We start from the raw sequence: 17,777 nt of genomic DNA on the forward strand, positions 1-17,777 counted from the left end.
GCTCACACATCCATTATCTGGGAATTTTGCTAAACAGTCTCAGGCTGATTTACCCTCCAAAATCAGGCACTTTCAGGCCAGCGTGGCCAAAGGAGAATCATAGCTGGGTGCGACTCAATGCAGAGTCATCAGCCACAGGACAACACAGGTGAAGAACTCTATTTATCATTTAAAACAAAATAAGACTAAGTAGTTCATGGAGGCAAGCTAAGCAGCCTGAGGACAGGGACCTGAAAGGATAAAAAAATAATAAAAACATAAAACTGTTCTATGAGTAGACTGAACACTCCTGGAAGGTGAAGAGGCTTTTCCCATACATTTAAAAACAAAACAGAACTCTCTTTTATTGGGTTTGATGAGCCCACAGCTGAAGCACATCAACCAAAACCTTCCAAAGACTGGCCCATAAATGGGCTCTGGAAAGCCCCCTACCCAACTATGGGCTGATCACCAATGATCCACCGGCTCCGGCGTCCCGCAGCACATCCACTCGGATGCAGGAACGAGCCACGGGCTGCCAACGAGCCTCATCTCACCTGCTGCAAAGCACAACCGAGGACGTCAGCAAAGTTGCAGTGCTTGCTCCACAAAAAGCCTATTTACAGTCTAACCACAGGCACAAACATGAGTGCAAACAGATTAAGTTTATGTACAGGCTCATCTTGAAAGATCCAGGATGAGCGTTTCCAGCAGAGATGGAGGAATGGCCAGTGTTGGTGATGTTTCTTCTGAGTATCATACCCACAAGAAGGTTCACAAAGGACTCAGTTGAACGTTGGTGAATGTCTTAGAGGCCGGTCCACATCTACATTGTCACCTGAGGTAAGGGAGCATGAAGAAAAGTCTTTCCTCATCATTCCTTTGTAAAGACAGTTTATCGGTTTTCGTTTTCAGAAGAAGAGGTCCCTAGAGTTTCTGTTAGAACTAAAGAATGAATTTCTTCTTCCTTAATTAACCTGTTGTAAGCATTCACAGGATCCTCCTTTACGCCACCCTGAAAGAAAACAACAATGTATTTAGCAGAGCTTCTTCATGGTGAGCATGGCAGGCCAATAAAAGTAAGACATAACAGTTTCACAACATATTTGGTGTATTACAGTGAAAAGCCAAGGTAGTTGCACACAAAAAAATACATTTCTCAGGGACATTAGGCCTGGTTAACAAAAGAGTTGTGCTCTTTGCAAGTGAAGAAGACTTGAAAGTTGGCCTAGGTCTAGCAGTGCCCTCCCAAATACAGCTAGTACCTGAAGATCAGGCTGGAGGAGTCAGAATATGCCACTTAGTATAGTCCTCACCAAGCCCCTGAGCATGGATGGGAAGTTCAACGCAACTCTTAGAAGACAGAAGGTATCATGGTAATGTTATTAGAGCAGGTAGAGAATTCAAAGCCAGACAAACAGCTACAGTTGTTATGATCTTGATGGCCGCAGGCCCCATCTTAGTCCTGTAAAGTTCACTGTATGTTGAAATATTTATCCAGAAAGTGTCAAGCAGGAGGGCAGAGCCATGCCATCCTCATGGCTCCAGGTTATTATTAGGGAAACTCGCTATGTGCCCATGGCAAGAGGCCCTGCTGAGCTTTGGACTCTATTTGCAGTTGGGAAGCCATGAGAGGAGACTTGGAAAATCATCAATCCAGCTGAGAATGGCCAAGAAACACGTGGTACCAGAAACCCAGAGCGTTACTACCCTCTGTAAAAGCTTCACAGACAGCATCAGTTTGGAGATATCACTATGAATCAAAAGGTCCCTTCCATGCAAGGATGGTCTTCAGAGAACTCTGTGCAATGCCTCATTTCCAGGTCTGAGTTAGGGTTTGTAGCTGTTTTTATAAAGAGCTACTGAGTTATTTCTGTTTAGATACCCAGATACAAAAACTGCAGAAGAGTTGCTATAGCCAGTATGTTTATTTTTCCAGAAATGAGAGCATATAGTGAGTCTTTCAATAACCAAAGTTTGAAGCAGCTACCCTTAGTTCTGTTCTTTTGCCAACAAGAAGCTAAAGATCTTGAGTTATGTCCTAGCTCAGCAATTGTGATAATTACATGTTTCTGAAAATAGTTTTATCCAATGGCATAAACAGGAGCAACCAGCAAACATAAAACTTTTTTTCATGTTCATAAAAAAGAGTTTAATGGAGCAGCAAAAAAAAACATTTAAGGGATTACAAGTCTGCAAAAATAACAGAATAATTAAATTCTATTATTGTATCTAATTAAATTCTATTAATGTATCTGAAAAAAAGTGATTCAACTTGATAAGAAGATCTGTATCACTGTTAAGTAATTATTTCTGTACAACTCCTGGCACTGTAGATATTTCTCCACATACAATATATATACTTACAAATATAAAGACAAATAATAAAAAGAGCTGGAGAAAAGAAAAGGAAGCCTATGGGTTCCAATTCCAACAGAAGAGCTGGCCAAAGAGCCAGGTACTAACCTGGGAATCCTCATTCTGCTCCCCAAACATGCGCTTAAGGATTTCTCGAGGGTCAGGAACTGGCGGAAGGATTAATATCTTCAGCCTTTGGAAAAATGAAAAGCCAAGTTTTAAGTGAAAGGGGCAGTAATCTAAAAATCACCATTTCAAGGCAAGATTTGGGTGTGGTTGTGAAAAATCTGTGATCCGAGCTGATATCGCGGGCCAGCTTTCATCCTCGGCACAACTGTGACCCGTTTTCACTTTCACTCGCCCAAACAAAAGGAAATGGGAATGTTTACGCGGAGCCAAATATTGAATAGGTTCCAATGGTGACAAGGGCAGCAGCAAGAGTAGATTTTTTTTTTAATGGTACAAGGAACTTCAGAATGAGTTTCTCTATTTTTATTTTGGGCTTCATTGCTTAAGAGAGGGGATGCAATGACTATGCAACAAGACACTAACTGTAAGCAGATGCAAGCAGATACACACGATTTCATCAAAGTGCAACCAGAACATACATCTAGTTTATCAACCTAACTACTGAAATTCTAACTACTGAAGCACACAGTGTTGCCTTTGTTTTTTTTTTTAATGCAATATATATTAGGGAGAAAACACCTACTGCTGAAACAATGTCATATCATGGGCAGCTATCTGGAAACAAAATGAATTATAATGCAAATCAAAGACTAATCAGAAACAGTGTACTGAAAATAAAGGCATATAATTACTTACTTTTTTAGGTAAAAAAGTAGAATTATCGTAGATACTGCTATTATTAATGGAATGGTGATAATTAAAATGAAATAGAATGTGGAGTCTGACTTTGCACCTGCAAGACAAAAAAATGTAGAAATTTAGGAAAGTTTCTGAAAGCTTTATAGGAACAAGGACAGTTCTCTAACTCAAACTAGTTCTCTAACTCCCAGTTTGAATATTTTTGGACTACGATGCTTTTGTAGGCAGGAACTTATTTTTCAAAACACACTGTAATGCAGATAAAGTTGCTAAGAAAGTGAAAAACAGAGAGGACTAACAGAGGAACACTGAATGTCAACAGAGTCGAAGCAGAACTGTTCTTACCAATACTCTTGTCCTCACTCCAGTCGCTGAAGAGCTTGCTGCTGTAACACTCGGGCTTTGGTTTTGCTCTCACCTTGAAGGTGTACTTGGTATTAGGATCAACACTGGGAATTGAAGTACGATTATCTTCAACCTTGTGTAAAAAAAAAAAAGTTACTGTGTTCAATTACCAGTATTCTCTTGCTCCTTTACAAATCCATTTTTGTTTTGCAGCTAATGTATTTTGGATGCTTTTATGGAAGATCCTTTTGTGAATGCAGAACTTCATTAAAGGGACATAATAGCATTCAATCAGCTTGATGAAAACTGCTGCCAAAACAAAGATTCCAAGGCTAACACTTAAACTGACTCACTCCTATTATACAACATTTGGCACTGCTGATTAAACTAAGACTCAGTGTCTGGATCTGCATTTTGCTTTTTATTTTTTTTTTCCTAAACATCTGTGATTTATGCTGAAATCCCCTCTATCAGTCACCGCAGCAATGTGGATTGAGCTTTATCCACAGGAAAGTCTTCTGGGATACCTCACAGAGTGGAAAAGATTACCTGGAATAGTGCTTCACTTATATCGGATCTAAGAACCAGGTTTCCTGGAGAATGTTGGTCCAATACCAGTTTGCAGCCGTTTGCATAGGACAAACAGTCAGATAAGCTCCCTGAGAGAAGGCTGGCACCTTATTTCTGAATTTATCATGTTGTTTACTTTTCAGATCAGACAGACAGCCTGATTATTCAGATACATGACTGAGCAAATCCAGACACTTAAGTCAACGCCTTTTAGATATACATATTTTGACATACATGACGTAAGCACAGTTTTTTCCCCTTACCCTCCATCATTTTTTTTTAATCCTCTTGATTTTCTGGATAATATCCTGTGCACACCAGCAACTAATCTTGCTTTATGGCAATCCAGTCACAACATCCAAGACCAAATAAGTCATGTAACGGAGAGCAGCCCGACCATAGGAAAACACGAGGCCAACAGAGCAAAGCCCTTCCATACCAGTGAGAAGCAAATAGGTATTTGCAACACAGTCCATCTCCTGGGAAATGCTACTTGCTTCAGTCTGTGCCTCTTTTAATTGGACTCTTCTTATATATTAATGCTTTGCCATAGTAAGTGATGGCAAAGATTCAGAAGACAAGGCCTTGCATAGCTATTACTACCAGAAAGTTATTGCATGGGAGAAAAATCTAGTGAGTCCATGCAGCACTTTCAGCTAGTGCAACATTCCCATTCCCCTGCAGCATATATAATCATGCATTAAAAAGAATGTTTGAGTTACTGTGATCATTTCTGTAAATTACAAAAGAGACATAGGACAAAACAGGTAACTGTAAACAAGGAAAAGTTACTTTAATTGTGTGAGCAGTGTCCTTATCGCCATTGTGGTATTTCACCTCGTAATACAGACAACTTGCTGGGAAGGTGTCTGGCTGGCTCCATTCTAGACGAATGTCATCATTAACCTTTGACAGTGCAACTGCTTTGGGCGTAGCAGGTTTTACTGAAAGGCAAAATAGAAAAAAAATAGTTTTAAACTGTATAACTGGTTAGAAAAGAAGTCTTGTATTGAAAGACGTTACACACACCCTAGAGTGCAGGAACGGAAAGAGGAAAAAAACAAGCACCAAAAAGTAAAGAGAGAGTATTTGGATTCAATACTTTGAAAAACAAAATAGATCCTATTTGGCTAATTCTTAAATCAGAAATGAGTACAAGAAGAGAGCATCTCATCGTGTTGTCTGACCCACAGCTTACAAGCTGCACATTTCTCAAACCCATTGACATACCAGGAAGCTTCAGTTGCTTTGTGGTATTAAACTTACCAAGGGTAGTAGGATTTTTATTTGCACACAAAGGCCTGATTTCCTCCGAAGCATCTTTAATCAAAATACTGATAGTTGGATAAGTATTGGTGACCTTGGGAAAGGTAAAATTGAAAATGCATTTAAAGATTCCTTCATGTATAGAAGAATTGCTGCACTTTTCAGGATTTCCCAAGCCTTCATACCTGTAAGAATAAAAATATATTTTTTCAGCTTCAGAAAAATAGGATTGATAGGAGAAAACTTGTCTTTAAAACTATTTTACAAATTCTAAAAAGTGGTCCTGCATAAAAGTTGTGCTATAGCATATGTAAAAATAAAGTTAAGCAAAGTCTCCTGTTATTTATTTCAAGTTGCAAAAGGAATGTTATTTTGAGAGTTTCCAGTAGTAGAAAATAGATAGGTCAAAGAGTTTTCAAGAACTAAAACTGAAAGCACGTTCCAGCTTTGCTCCAGATTTTCCCAGGGGAAAACAATTTCGAGGAAAAAAAAAAAAAAAAGGGGAATCAAATCAATTTGGATCTCTTCCCATCTTCCCAACAAGGCAATTTCACTTCTGTGAGGGAACAGTTAATTTACCACTTTCAGCAATGCATCCCAGCTCTTGCTCAAGAAAGCTGTTTCACCTACTGCACTCATTTTCTCCCCAAAATGTCAGCACTCCCTTTGAGGAACGGAGAGGCTCTGACTGCCTTCTTCCTTGGTCCCAACAGGGAAAATATCCCTGGGGCTTCTCCTCCCCAGAAAACCAGGGGAACTGATCTCTCTGTACCACCAAAAAGCATAATCTGAGCTTCAGATGGGGTCGCTCTTATTTGCAGTCCCAGACCCCTTTTTATTCCTCCTTTGGGGCTGAGGAAGACGAGGCACTCGGAGCACACAGCACTGGATACATCAGCTCCATTTCAGCCATTATTGCTGTGCAGGGACTGGATTTCTTTGTTATAAGCAGATGTTTTGCTCGTATTTACTTCCAATAAAAACATACCTTTTGCAGGAAAATACCAAGGAAGAAGAACACAGAATAAAGTGCTATTTTTCCAAGTTTGTTATCCAGTAACTTCTGAAAAAAAACCTTGCATTACAGAAAATGCATCTTTCAACCCTCAAATCAAGTCTTTCACCTCAGCTTTCATGTTCAAAACTTAAAAGTGCCTTTTTTTTTGTTATGGGAAATATAGGACTGAACCTGAAGGAATCAAGTTTGACTTCCAAGTGTTTTCACATACAGCTCAAGCCTAAAGCACTGTGTACATATATACGCAGCCAGTTTTCTGCTATTTGCTGTCAAAACGTGTTTAAAAGAACAGCTAGGCTGTGGAACTACCACTGCAGTGAAAAAGGAAGAAGTTCATTTAGTCAGGTCAGATAAGACAAAAAACTAATTTAGAGATTTCAGAAATAAAATTTCAACATTTCTGCAGAAGCTACTACAACCTGGCATTTCACACAAAAAATTAACACACAGAAGCAGGCATAGATCAGGGTGCACAGATCTTGGTGCTAATTTTTCCTCAAATCACCACTCCGTTCCCCTAGGACAAGAGACTATTTATGGCAGTTAATTGGCAAGGAGAGATGATGATAAAAAGATGTTCTCTGTAACTTTCAAGGTGAATCCATTATTTACAACATAGAAGACACAAGCAAAACTACTGGTAAGTGTTATTAATGCTCCCATACTACTTTCCAGTGATTTAAGAACTGACATATGCAGTAGTGAGCAGCTGTGACATAAATTGCAACACAAGTTTGTCAGGCAGCAAAGAAAAGACAAAATATGTTTGCCTGGCACAGTTCTGACTCTTCCCTGCTGAATCCACAATTAAAAAGATAAGTAGCAGCAGTTATTTTTAAATGGGCTGCAGAAATAGCTATTACTTTGTGTAAATATTCAGCTTCCCGAAAAGACTCGGCAACCTCTTGAACCTTCAGCAGATTTCTGCTGGACAGGACCCAGCACCAGAACTCATGCACAGTGCTCTCGGATACTCCAAAACAACAGGAAAGGGACAAACAGAGCACACCAAGTAAGAAATGTAAAGCTAAAGAAAAGAGTTAAATGAGTTTAAGATTCAGAATGAGAAGTTAATACCAACCAGTAGAACAAAGTATAGTTGGTATCGCTGCGTGCATTTTTCCCGGCGAGCCACTTGCACTCCATGTACTCCAAATTGTGCCAGATGCAGTCCAAGTTCATAGCAGCAGTACCTGGAATACCTGCGAGGCAAGTTGGAAAGGCCTCTGAGATTTGCATTGCTGGCAAAGTCTTCTCCCCCCTTTTCAGAAGGGAAACATCCCATTTGATATAACAATTTCTACCTCTAGTTACCTGAAAAACTTCTAGCTCAAGCTAGTTCTCAAGGCATGACTTTGTGCACTACTCCTTAGGATTATCTGATATTGAATTTGAAGGGTTAAGGAAGGAAGTTGCTTTGGTTCTTTAAAAAATAGACAACTAAAAAGAAACTAACGTAATTGGCAGTTCAATCTTGCATTATTGCATGACCAGGAAAATACATTTTCCTAATGTATTAACATATTACAACTTATCAAATATTTTTCTTTCAACATGTAGCAACATCTCCAAAAACTAAAAATGAGCGATCATTTTAATCAACAGCCCAGACTGTTATTGAGAGAAAATCCAAAGCTTATTCCTAACTCCTGAGCTTGTGCTCTCACTGAAGCCGTGACTATGTAGAAGAAAATGAAACTGATTTTCCCGTTGCAAGAGGCACTTCAAAATATTTTTCTGCAAGCATACTTTTAAAGCCCCCAAGGGTTTTAATTGTTTAGGACGTGTTGTCGCAACGATCCACTTCCCCAGTTTTCCAGAATACCCTCTCAAAGGACACGCAGACAAACCTGAGAAGCTCTCAGATTCTCCTGTCTGCAAGGCGTTTTCACACATCCTGAGCCAGGATGCTGGATTAGATACAGACTTCTATTATTCAACGCAAGAAGCCCCATTTCCTTGCTATAACCTCTAAACTTCCAGTCTGCAGCAGTTCAAGGATATCCTCAGCTGCAGGTTATATAGAGGACTGCATGTAATAGCTCTTGCTTTTGGCGCCTTTCTTGCCTCAATCTACCTAATCGGTTTTTAGAACTCATGTATGCTCTTGGCATCCAAAATATGCTGTGGCAATACACATTATAATTACATTTTTGTGAGGAAAAAGCATAAATTCTTGTTCAAAGTCTTCTTTTTCTTCTATGTACCTCCTATTTCTAGATTAAAAAAACAAAAACAAGTATTTTACTACCTTACATGAGATATTAAGTAAGGTATTTAATACCTAATAATACCTCTTAAATGCCCATAGGACTTGAAGTGCCAAAGGGCTCCCTCTTGGTTTACACACAGCAGAATTGCCCTACTCAGACTCTCCCAACTGCAGAGCTTCCTAAATCCCCCCAAAAGAGTCTCAGCTGCTCTTCCCTGCGTCATCCTCTCAGCTGCAGCCTTGGATGGGCCTGGGTGTTGCCCAGGGCTACCATGGCCATCCTGCTCTTTCCTCTCCTACATGATAAATTCCCTGGGTCTGCCCTGAGATACCTCGCTCTGATGTATTTATGCAATATTTCGTTAAAAGTGCTCAGAAGATAAGACTATGTCAAGGATTGGCACGCCTGGCTTTTAGTCTTGCTGTCTGGAATGTTACCTCGTGGCCGGACCAAGGTCTCTACCCATCTGCTTGGCTCGCTGCCGTTGCTGTGCTTGCACTCACTTCTCACTTTGAAACCCATCTCCTCAGTCATGAGCATATCGGTCACACGGAACAGACTCCTACTCCATTCCTAGGTTTAAATGGGAGGAAAACTAAAAATCAGAGCATTCAGTGTGTCATGCACAAGGAAATTGCTACTAATATAAGAGTACCATTAGAATCCAACAAAAAAAAATGCAGCTCAAGCCCAACGAAATGACCTTCTGAAGACATGCAGAGGACTCAATGGAGGAAACTCAGAGTAAGTTTTCAAGGGTAATGCAGAATAAGCACACTACAGTTTTCCAAGCGCAATTTTACCTTAATCTTTCTGTGTATTTGCACTTGTGTATGTGACCAACAGGGGAAGACCTAAAGACCTAACTGAGATGCAATAAGAAGAATGTACATGAAGCAAAGGAAAACTTTACCAAAAGAGAACTCCACAGATGGCTGTTAAGTGGAATGACACTGCAGCAGGCCCAAGAAGCTCACGAGCACCCAGTTTTGGAAATGAGGCTCGTAAGTGTTTGAGTGGGGAAAAGACCCCTTTCTCATACGCTTTCTTAAGCATCTTATATTTGGCCAGGGAGATATCTCCTACTTAACTGCAGACAAGTAGATCACATTAATGCATGAGAAAGGAAATCAGACAGCCATTAACAGAGTAGACCCTATCAGCTGTAATGCAATCAGATCAATGAGGTGATAGAGGCTGGTTCACCCTGTCTCATGAAACCACCTAACGGCTCTTTTATTGCCCCTGACATTTGTTAGATCCTTCCACGAGCTCACTTGACATTTGCCAGGCCCTTCCACAAACTCATTGGACTGTTAGCCGAGCAGAAAATTAATCTACCAGGAGAGGTAAACAGGTTTCAGCTGAGTTAGCAAGTTCAACTGGCTCCCAGAAAGGTCTGTGAATACCCAGCCCATCCGTAGATAAGGGGATGTCAAAAATGAAACTTGACGTTTGCGGCGTTAAGGCACTAGATCAGCTAAGCTGCTTGAGAAACTGCCGTCTTATTTCAAGTCCAGGATATCCTGGAGCGATCAGAGAGAACACGGCAGCGCTAGCAAGGAGGCCACCACGCACGTCAGGCCGTAAAACTAGAATAGCACTCAAGGACAAAGGACTATTTCACGAGGCACCCTCGTGAAAACATAAGGTCAATTTAACTGTATCCGAAATAGCAGGGCTGCCAGCCCTGCAGCCAAGTTATGTTCCACGTTTAGCATTCTGGCAGTTAGAAATTAGGGGTTGAGAGAGTATTGTCTGATTGGGAATACACTGAAAAAATACACTCCATCATGGTGAAACAACTATCAAGCCATGAATCACATCAGTGATGCAACCCAGGGAATAGAAGGAAAAGCCCACAACTAACAGATATTGCAGTTGTTTTGAGGGTACAGATCTGTCCGGTTCATAACACAGGCCCCATAAATAATTGCCAGTCCCTGTGCTGGGACAGTGCAGATGTAGGAATGCTTTAATGCTTGGCATCGTCTCCAGGAGACACTACGCAGTGCCACCACAGCGCACACCGAGATGAATGTGCCTGCCTCCTCCTTGGCCCGAGTTCAAAGTGCAGGAAGACGGCGTTGCAAATTCACCGTTGTATCATGAGGGTGGAGACTGCCCTAGCTACACGTTTTTAATAGAAAGTTGTGAAAATAAATAATGAAGCAATTCTTTACACACTATTACGATTATGGTACTTGCGAGTTATCAGTAACAGTTGTCTTATCACACAGCCACAGACAGATTTTTCTGATCTGAATATTCCGCATGCTGTCATGACTCATTTTTTGAGGTTTGGATCCCACAACAAGAACTACAGGCTGTACTTATATGTGTACGCATGTATAAGCAAACATACCCAGTTTTACCACAATTATGCATTAATTGGCGTTTGGACGAGTACAGAGGAGCTCCGAGAGCCGAGGAACCTACTTTTTGGTTCTGAGAGACCTCGTTGATGAAGATGTCGCTGGAGTACACGAGGTCGCAGCTGCTGCTGACATTCTCCGGGGCTCTCCACGTCCAGTTCAGGTTGCAGATTTGGATGAATGAATAGTTTAGGTTGGATGGAGGTGGTAGGACTTCTGCTCCTAAAAGACACAAGAAGCTTGGAGAACAACAGTCCTGTTGCTTGACAATTTACCATCAATAACGCTGGCAGATTTTCAACTCTCCCATGGAAAAGAAGGCAACCGGCTTCTCATATTTGTTTGATCCTATCGCTATCAGATAAGCTACTGTCTACTAAAACATTTTTACTCATTACTGCTAGCTCTGCCCTCAGTCACTTAGATAATTATAGGAAACCATTCCAGAGCTTATTTTTAAGTAATTTTTAAGTAATTGCTGCAGGTAACAGTAGGGTGGCAGTGGCATATGCTTATTGAGGGAGGAAAATAAGTCTTCCACAGTGCCCTTGTTTTTCAGTTGTTTGCTGCTGTGAGCTGCCTCGTGAAGCTTTAGCAAATATTGTACATAAATTTTGCAGAGCAGCTAATGCCTTATTCAATCCACAAATTAGCTAACAACACAGCTTTTGAAAGAATCCCTGAAAAAGCAATTGCATTTCACAGCCATGCTCTAGCCCAATCCAAGCAAGAACAAGAACGTCAGAAACACCACCACCACCACCACAACATGCAATGTTTTCTATTGCAATGTTTTCTATTGCATATCTATTGCACCTCTAATGCTGCGCTTTGGCACCGTAAGCAAAATCAGTGTGGGACAAACAGTAATTTGCTGCCAGCGCAATTGAGCGGCACTTTTTTTATCCCTCCAAAAAGCAAGACGAAAGCAGGGAAAGAGCCCTGACTCAGAGATACTTGTCAAGACAAGTCCATCTGCGACCCCACTCCCGTGCTCTGACTCACAGCACACTCAATATTTGGTCACCCAGTTTGGAGACTATATTAGAAAGGAGAGAAGAAGGGGAATTAGGCAGAGAGGAGAAAATTGCCGGGATAAAAATGGTGTAAATTATGTGTCAGAATCAAATGCTCGAGAGAGCTACCAACGGGTGATTTCCTAAGAAAAAATGGAAGTGAGTTTTATTAAAGGCTACTGTGTTGTGCACTATTAAAAACATTAAAAAGAGGCCAAATAAATGGTTCTCCGGTGCATCTACAAGTATCACTAACGAAGCACCACCACCTACTCGAGTGTGGGAAGAAGCCGTCCGTGTTACGCAGTAGTTTCACAAACACTTGATACTAATGGCACCTGGCCTTCCAGGGCTTGCACATGCTAGGAAACCAATGTCAAAATTCCCGGGATTTGGGGAAGAAGGGCAGGATCGCACCCGGATGGGTGCAAACCCCTGGGACACAGGGGTGCAAGGGCAGAGCAGCAGTTTGCAGCAGTAGCTGCAGCGTCCGTGGCACCGGGATCCTGCACCCCCTGGAGCCTGCGCTGCCAAAACATTACGTTTAAAAGTCCTCAAATTCCTGGAAGTTTCTCAGGCATTTGTGTGGTTAGAGAGCAGGCTACAGTCGACATCACACGGAGCTGCTGTTTGCGCATCCGTGTGCACGTTCCATAGTGTATATTCACACGCAGAATGGGAATAATTACTAGGATCGCTCTTAGCAACACCGTACCTAACTCTGTCGCAAGTTTTTAAGCATTCAGGGATGCATCATCAGACAGGCTTGTTCTCTGAAGCTTTTCCTTTGCGAGGGGGAATACGCGATATTTGCTTTTTGTTTTGTTAACTTTTACCGTGGAGCTCACAACCAAAGAGAACTTTTAGCTCTAAAGATCTTACTAAAATAGAGCCTTTCTTCAGAGCACTGAGCCCAGCCACAGCATCTTTGCCTGTTACCTTTTCTACTAAAAAAAAATAGAATTTTTAGTAACAGCATCGGGGCCTTAGTTTACAAATGCAATGTTATATCACGTAACTCCTTTAGATCCAATTAAAAAAAAAATCAGCAGGACGACGCAGCTCTGAGCATTCTATTTTTTTCCTGATCAAGGTTTTTATTAACTACTAACAAACCTTGACAATACATGGTTTTAGCTTTATCACTGGTCTCATGATCCACATGTTTCCTTTTAGTGAATCTGAAACAGAAAGCTGGAAGCTCAACCAGAACTATTGCTCAGCGCAGAGTTAAACCTGGGGTACTCAAGATTTATAAACAAAAGAGTAAATATTATTAACATAAAATCTCTCGAAACCCTGGGTTAGCCCGTACAGTTCTGAGGTGCGTGCTTTAATGTTATATCTGACCGAAGATCTGCTTTTGTTCAGTGGCTTGGCCAATCTCAGTATTTCTGTTACTAAAATCTCACGGATACAACAACCTAGCAGAACACCTCGAAGGTCAGCCACAAAATATATAAAGAATGTTACTCCTCTCTGGGAAAAAAATAACTAAAAGCCACCCTCGCTTATAAATAAAAGCTTGCAAGGAGGCAGCAGCGCAGCTCACGGCAGTAACGCGGCGCAGTGCAAACCTGTTACTGCCCGGTGCCCTAACGGGGGAGCAGCATTCACGGCACCTCGGAACCCGGCTCCGTTTTGTCCTCCTGGATCTCCCAGGGGCTGGTTTTGGAGCCCCGAAGCCGGGCAAGGCAAAGGAAACCAAACAGCGCCCAGGCGCTCGCCGCACATGGGCGAGTGCCAAGCGGGGCTCGGTCGCCCCCCGGGCGCGCTCGGCCTCGGCGGGGACGCGGGACGCGCGCGCACCCCGCGGCCCGGCCCGTTCCCAGCCCCGATCCCGATCCCGATCCCGGTCCCGGTCCTTCCTGCCGGGAACGCGCCGCGCTCTGCGCTGCCTCCCCCGGCCGAGCCCGGCGGCCACGTCGGGGCTTCCAGCCGCCGCAGCCGCCTTGCCCCGAGCATCCCCCCTTCCCCACAGGGCTGGCGCGCTCCGACCCGGCTCTATTCTATTGCGAAATGACTTATTATTTTTTAATACTATTTTTTTCCTGCGCGGATTTAGCCGCGGTGCCCGCAGCCCCGCGCCCCCTCCTCACCTGCGGCCACCAGCGCGCAGCCCAGGGCCAGCAGCGGCCACCACAGCCCGGCGGCCCCGCGGGGATCCATGGCCGGGCCGAGCCGAGCCGAGCCGAGCCGGGCTCCCGGCTCCCACTTCCCGTCGCGGGGGGACGGGCCAGCCGGGAAGAGCCGCGGCCCGCCCAGGTAACCCGAGCCGAGCCGAGCCGGGAGCGGCGCCGGGGGCGGGACGAGGCGGCGCCGCCACCTGCCCCCCCGCCCCTCGGGGGCGGCACCGCGGGTGGCCCCGCTGGGGACCGGCACCGCGACACCCCCCCCACATCGGGACGGACCCTCCCGGTGCCCCCGCTGGGGACCGCGACACCCCCCTCACATCGGGACGGACCCTCCCGGTGCCCCCGCTGGGGACCGGCCGCACCGCGCCGCTGCCCGCTCCGTCGGGTCTCAGCCCCATGTGCCCCCAGGGCTGCTCCCCACATCCCGCGGCCCACAGGAACTCCCCGTGGCACCTCCAGCGTGGCCCCCACGCCCACGGCTGGTGTCTCCCTTCGCTGTCACCGCTTGTGCCCCTCGCTGCCCTCCCTCCCTGTCTGTCTGGGCTTCGCTGGGGCCACCGCGCCGCAGGGGACGTTTCTCTCCCCACATTTGGTTATGGCTCCGGGATCCCAAAGCAGAAAATCGAACACATCAGCGCGTCCCCTCACAGCTCCTGCTGCTAAACCCAGTCACTCAGGCCCCATCAGCGCTCCCCTTATCCAACCCGCTCTCCCTCATTCCTGGAAGCCCATAACTCTTCCCATCAGGACCCAAACTGTGCACAGTGCCGCTTCGGATCCACAGCCCCACGACTCTTCCCTCTGCAATCTTCCTGCTTCTCCCACTTTCTGTTTCCCATGGATCACCAGCGTGGTGGCGGCAGCATAAAGCTGCAATGGGGTTTCCACATTCCCAGACTCAAATTGCCACATTTCCGGGTAAGGAAGCATTTAGGATAAGGCTCCCCTCCACAACGAGGCTTTTGTGGTAGTTGCAAAATTGCTTCTAGTTGTCAAAATAAAAGTATTAATCGTGTGGGTGCAGCGTGGAGGAAACCGCGGCTAGGAATGTCTCTGGGAAGAGCGCAGTGTTCCTGGTAAGGAATTCTTCCCAAGTCAGCAGAGCTTTTCAGTATTTACTCAGCTCCTCGAGGCGTTTTGCAAGAATTCATCTGCTTCTTAGAGCCGCTCATGTCAGAAAAAGGGAAGCGGATCTTTTTATGATAGGGTGGGGAATATCCTGTTTTAATGCTGTTTTATTTTCTGCTTGTTGTTGTTGTTGTTGTTCTCCTGGGAGAAGATTTAGCAAAGCTCCTTGTTTCTGTTACAAAGGGCCCAGGAGACCACGATCATACACGAATGGGAACCGTAGTTTCACATTCCGGTTTACGGCCGCGTGAATCAGGCTGCGTGACTACCTAGAGCTGGAATGGGCTGCGCCCGCCGGGGGTGACCTTTGGAGAGGGAAGCGGGCCCAGGCGCCGTGACCTCCTCCTTGCTTTCGGTTTCCTCGCTGGCGTTGGCTCCTTTTCCTCCTTCCCGCTCTGCGCGCGCTCGGGAGCGGCGGTTCCAGGCGCGTGTCCCGCGGTTCGCACGCTGTTGGCCGCTTGCCTGTTCCTGGGATGTTTTTTTGCCGGCAGCTCCTTCCCCATCCCGCTGCAGCTCCCAGAGCTTGGCTGGGATCTGCAGTCCCACGCGGGCTGAGCGGTGCCGGCAGTGCCTGTCACCCGCGTTGGTCCCCAGCACTCGGTGATTCTCAAGCACGGGGAGCCCCGTGTCCCCCCATCCTGCCTCTTGCTCTCACAAACCTCCTGGTTTGGTTCTTTATGGGGATGGGGACACACATAGACACGCCAGGGGTGGCTTTGAAGGGATCCATTAGATGTTTCCTTGGGATGTGGCTTCACGCTTGGCTCGGAGCGCTTGGAGGCCGTGCAGGGCACGTGCCCCAGCAGTGCTTGTGGCGGGGCAGCACGGGGTGCTGGTTTGCTGGTGCGCTGAGGGAAAAAAAAAAAAGGCCAATATATTTATTTTTTTCTGATTTTTGCATGTGCTTTAAGGCAGATTAGCAAAATGACTCGGATGTCCAGTGTGGCCACGTGATGCCTGAGTCTACCAAGGGCAGCCCAGAGCTGCGTGGGATGGACCCCCATGGAGTTGACCCTGGTGGGAGCAGCACAGCCTTGGGCTGGTTTATGCAGATAACGAAATTCCTCTCTTATCACCATCGACTTGGCCACCTACATCGATCTGAACTCTAACAGCGTTCAAGGAAACGCTGAGAAAGGAGTTTGGTGACTGTGGAGCAGCTTCTGCGGGTACCTTCGGTCTCACCTGGCATCCTTACAGCAGCTTCACAAACGGAAGGGGTCAGTTCAGAAGAGCCTCAGCCATTTTGAATATGGTCGGGTCTGAAACACAAAAAGCCAAAGCCGAGAGAGGAAAATCCCCAGGGTGACTCGGGGAGCCCGTCCCGTCCCTTTGGGCCTCGTGCGCTTCGAGGAGGCCTCGAGCTCTGCGGCCCCTGTGCTCAGAGCTGCCAGAACGGGCAGGTCCTTCCCCGGCTGCTGCCCAAACAGCACCGCAGTCCCCAGGTTAGGGGCAACCAGAACCCAGGCCCCCACGGGTGGTCGATGTGGCCAGAAGAGGTTGTTCTACCTCAAAACACACAGGATGTTTCTGTTAGTGGCCTCCGGGCCCTGCTCAGGCCGTGCTTAGAGGGATCTGCCAGGCTCAGGCCCAACATGGCGGCACTTTGAGAAGGACCCAAACGTGATGGAAAAAGCACTTGGCTTTTGTCAGACAGGACGGGCCAAAGGTAAATAGCAATACTAACTGACTTCCATTACGGTATTTAATAGACATTAGCAAACAGGCAACGGAATCTAGTCATTTAAGCCGAGTTGGACAGAGTCCCGCGAAAGAAAATACGCCCGCAAAGAGCAGAAATCAGGGTTTGAAAATAGGAACCAAAAAAAGAAGCAAAAACCTGGTCACCAACTACAGACTAGTCCATAGGAAAGACTGACTGCTGTCATCGTTTCCTGCCTGGCCATTCATCCTTGGCTTCTATTTATTCCTGTGTCCAACTGGATTCGCTCCCTGGTTACTCTTACTCCTGGGACCATCAGTCATGGATGGGTGGTCTTCATCCTCCTTCAGGATTTCCGAATCTGCACCTTCTTTTTGCCACCCAGTGATTCATCATCAACAATTTCATCCGATGTCCCTATGCATACAAAGGTTCATTTAAAGGCAACCTTCCTTTGAGGCAGCAGATGCAATAATTCATTTAAGGAGGTTTGAGTCCTATGAATTTTACAACAGTATTAGCTTCAAAATATGTGTTCTGTGAACAGCAAAAAAAAAAAAAAAAAAAAAAAAACCCAAACTGGGCTGATTGCAAAACTCATTTCTTTCCTTTTTTTTTTTCTCTTTTTTTTTGATGAGCTGGAACTGTTGCTTCTCTGGATCCACTGAATTGAGAATTTTCCCTTCCTTTCTTCAAATTACTGATTTTTCGGTAAAGAGAAACTAAGAATAAAAAGAATAACATTGTATCACAGATCACTGAACTCTGGAGCATTTTTTGCATATTATGGGGCATATTATTACCAACCCAGGCAAATGGAACGTACCATCCCTCATCTCACAGAGAAGAGTATACCTGTTAGGAATATGTAGTAGCAGGTGTT

The 17,777-nt window shown here is 45.0% G+C and overlaps 1 protein-coding gene across 1 annotated transcript; it reads right to left on the minus strand.

The window, feature by feature from the left end:
• Window positions 1-318: 318 nt before the first annotated feature.
• On the minus strand, window positions 319-14,137 carry IL13RA1 (interleukin 13 receptor subunit alpha 1). The gene is made up of 10 exons (XM_088538464.1): window positions 14,068-14,137; window positions 11,017-11,174; window positions 9,015-9,150; window positions 7,446-7,566; window positions 5,347-5,531; window positions 4,873-5,024; window positions 3,511-3,643; window positions 3,163-3,259; window positions 2,446-2,530; window positions 319-994 (listed from the first exon to the last, which is right to left on the minus strand). Exons 1-10 carry the CDS (start codon window positions 14,135-14,137, stop codon window positions 875-877), a joined length of 1,257 nt encoding a protein of 418 aa, XP_088394590.1. The 3' UTR covers window positions 319-874.
• Between the last annotated feature and the right edge of the window lie 3,640 nt (window positions 14,138-17,777).

The sequence above is a fragment of the Tinamus guttatus genome, unplaced genomic scaffold (genome assembly GCF_059628265.1).
Source record: "Tinamus guttatus ecotype Peru unplaced genomic scaffold, ASM5962826v1 Tinamus_guttatus_pri_ptg001087l, whole genome shotgun sequence".
Taxonomy (NCBI): domain Eukaryota; kingdom Metazoa; phylum Chordata; class Aves; order Tinamiformes; family Tinamidae; genus Tinamus; species Tinamus guttatus.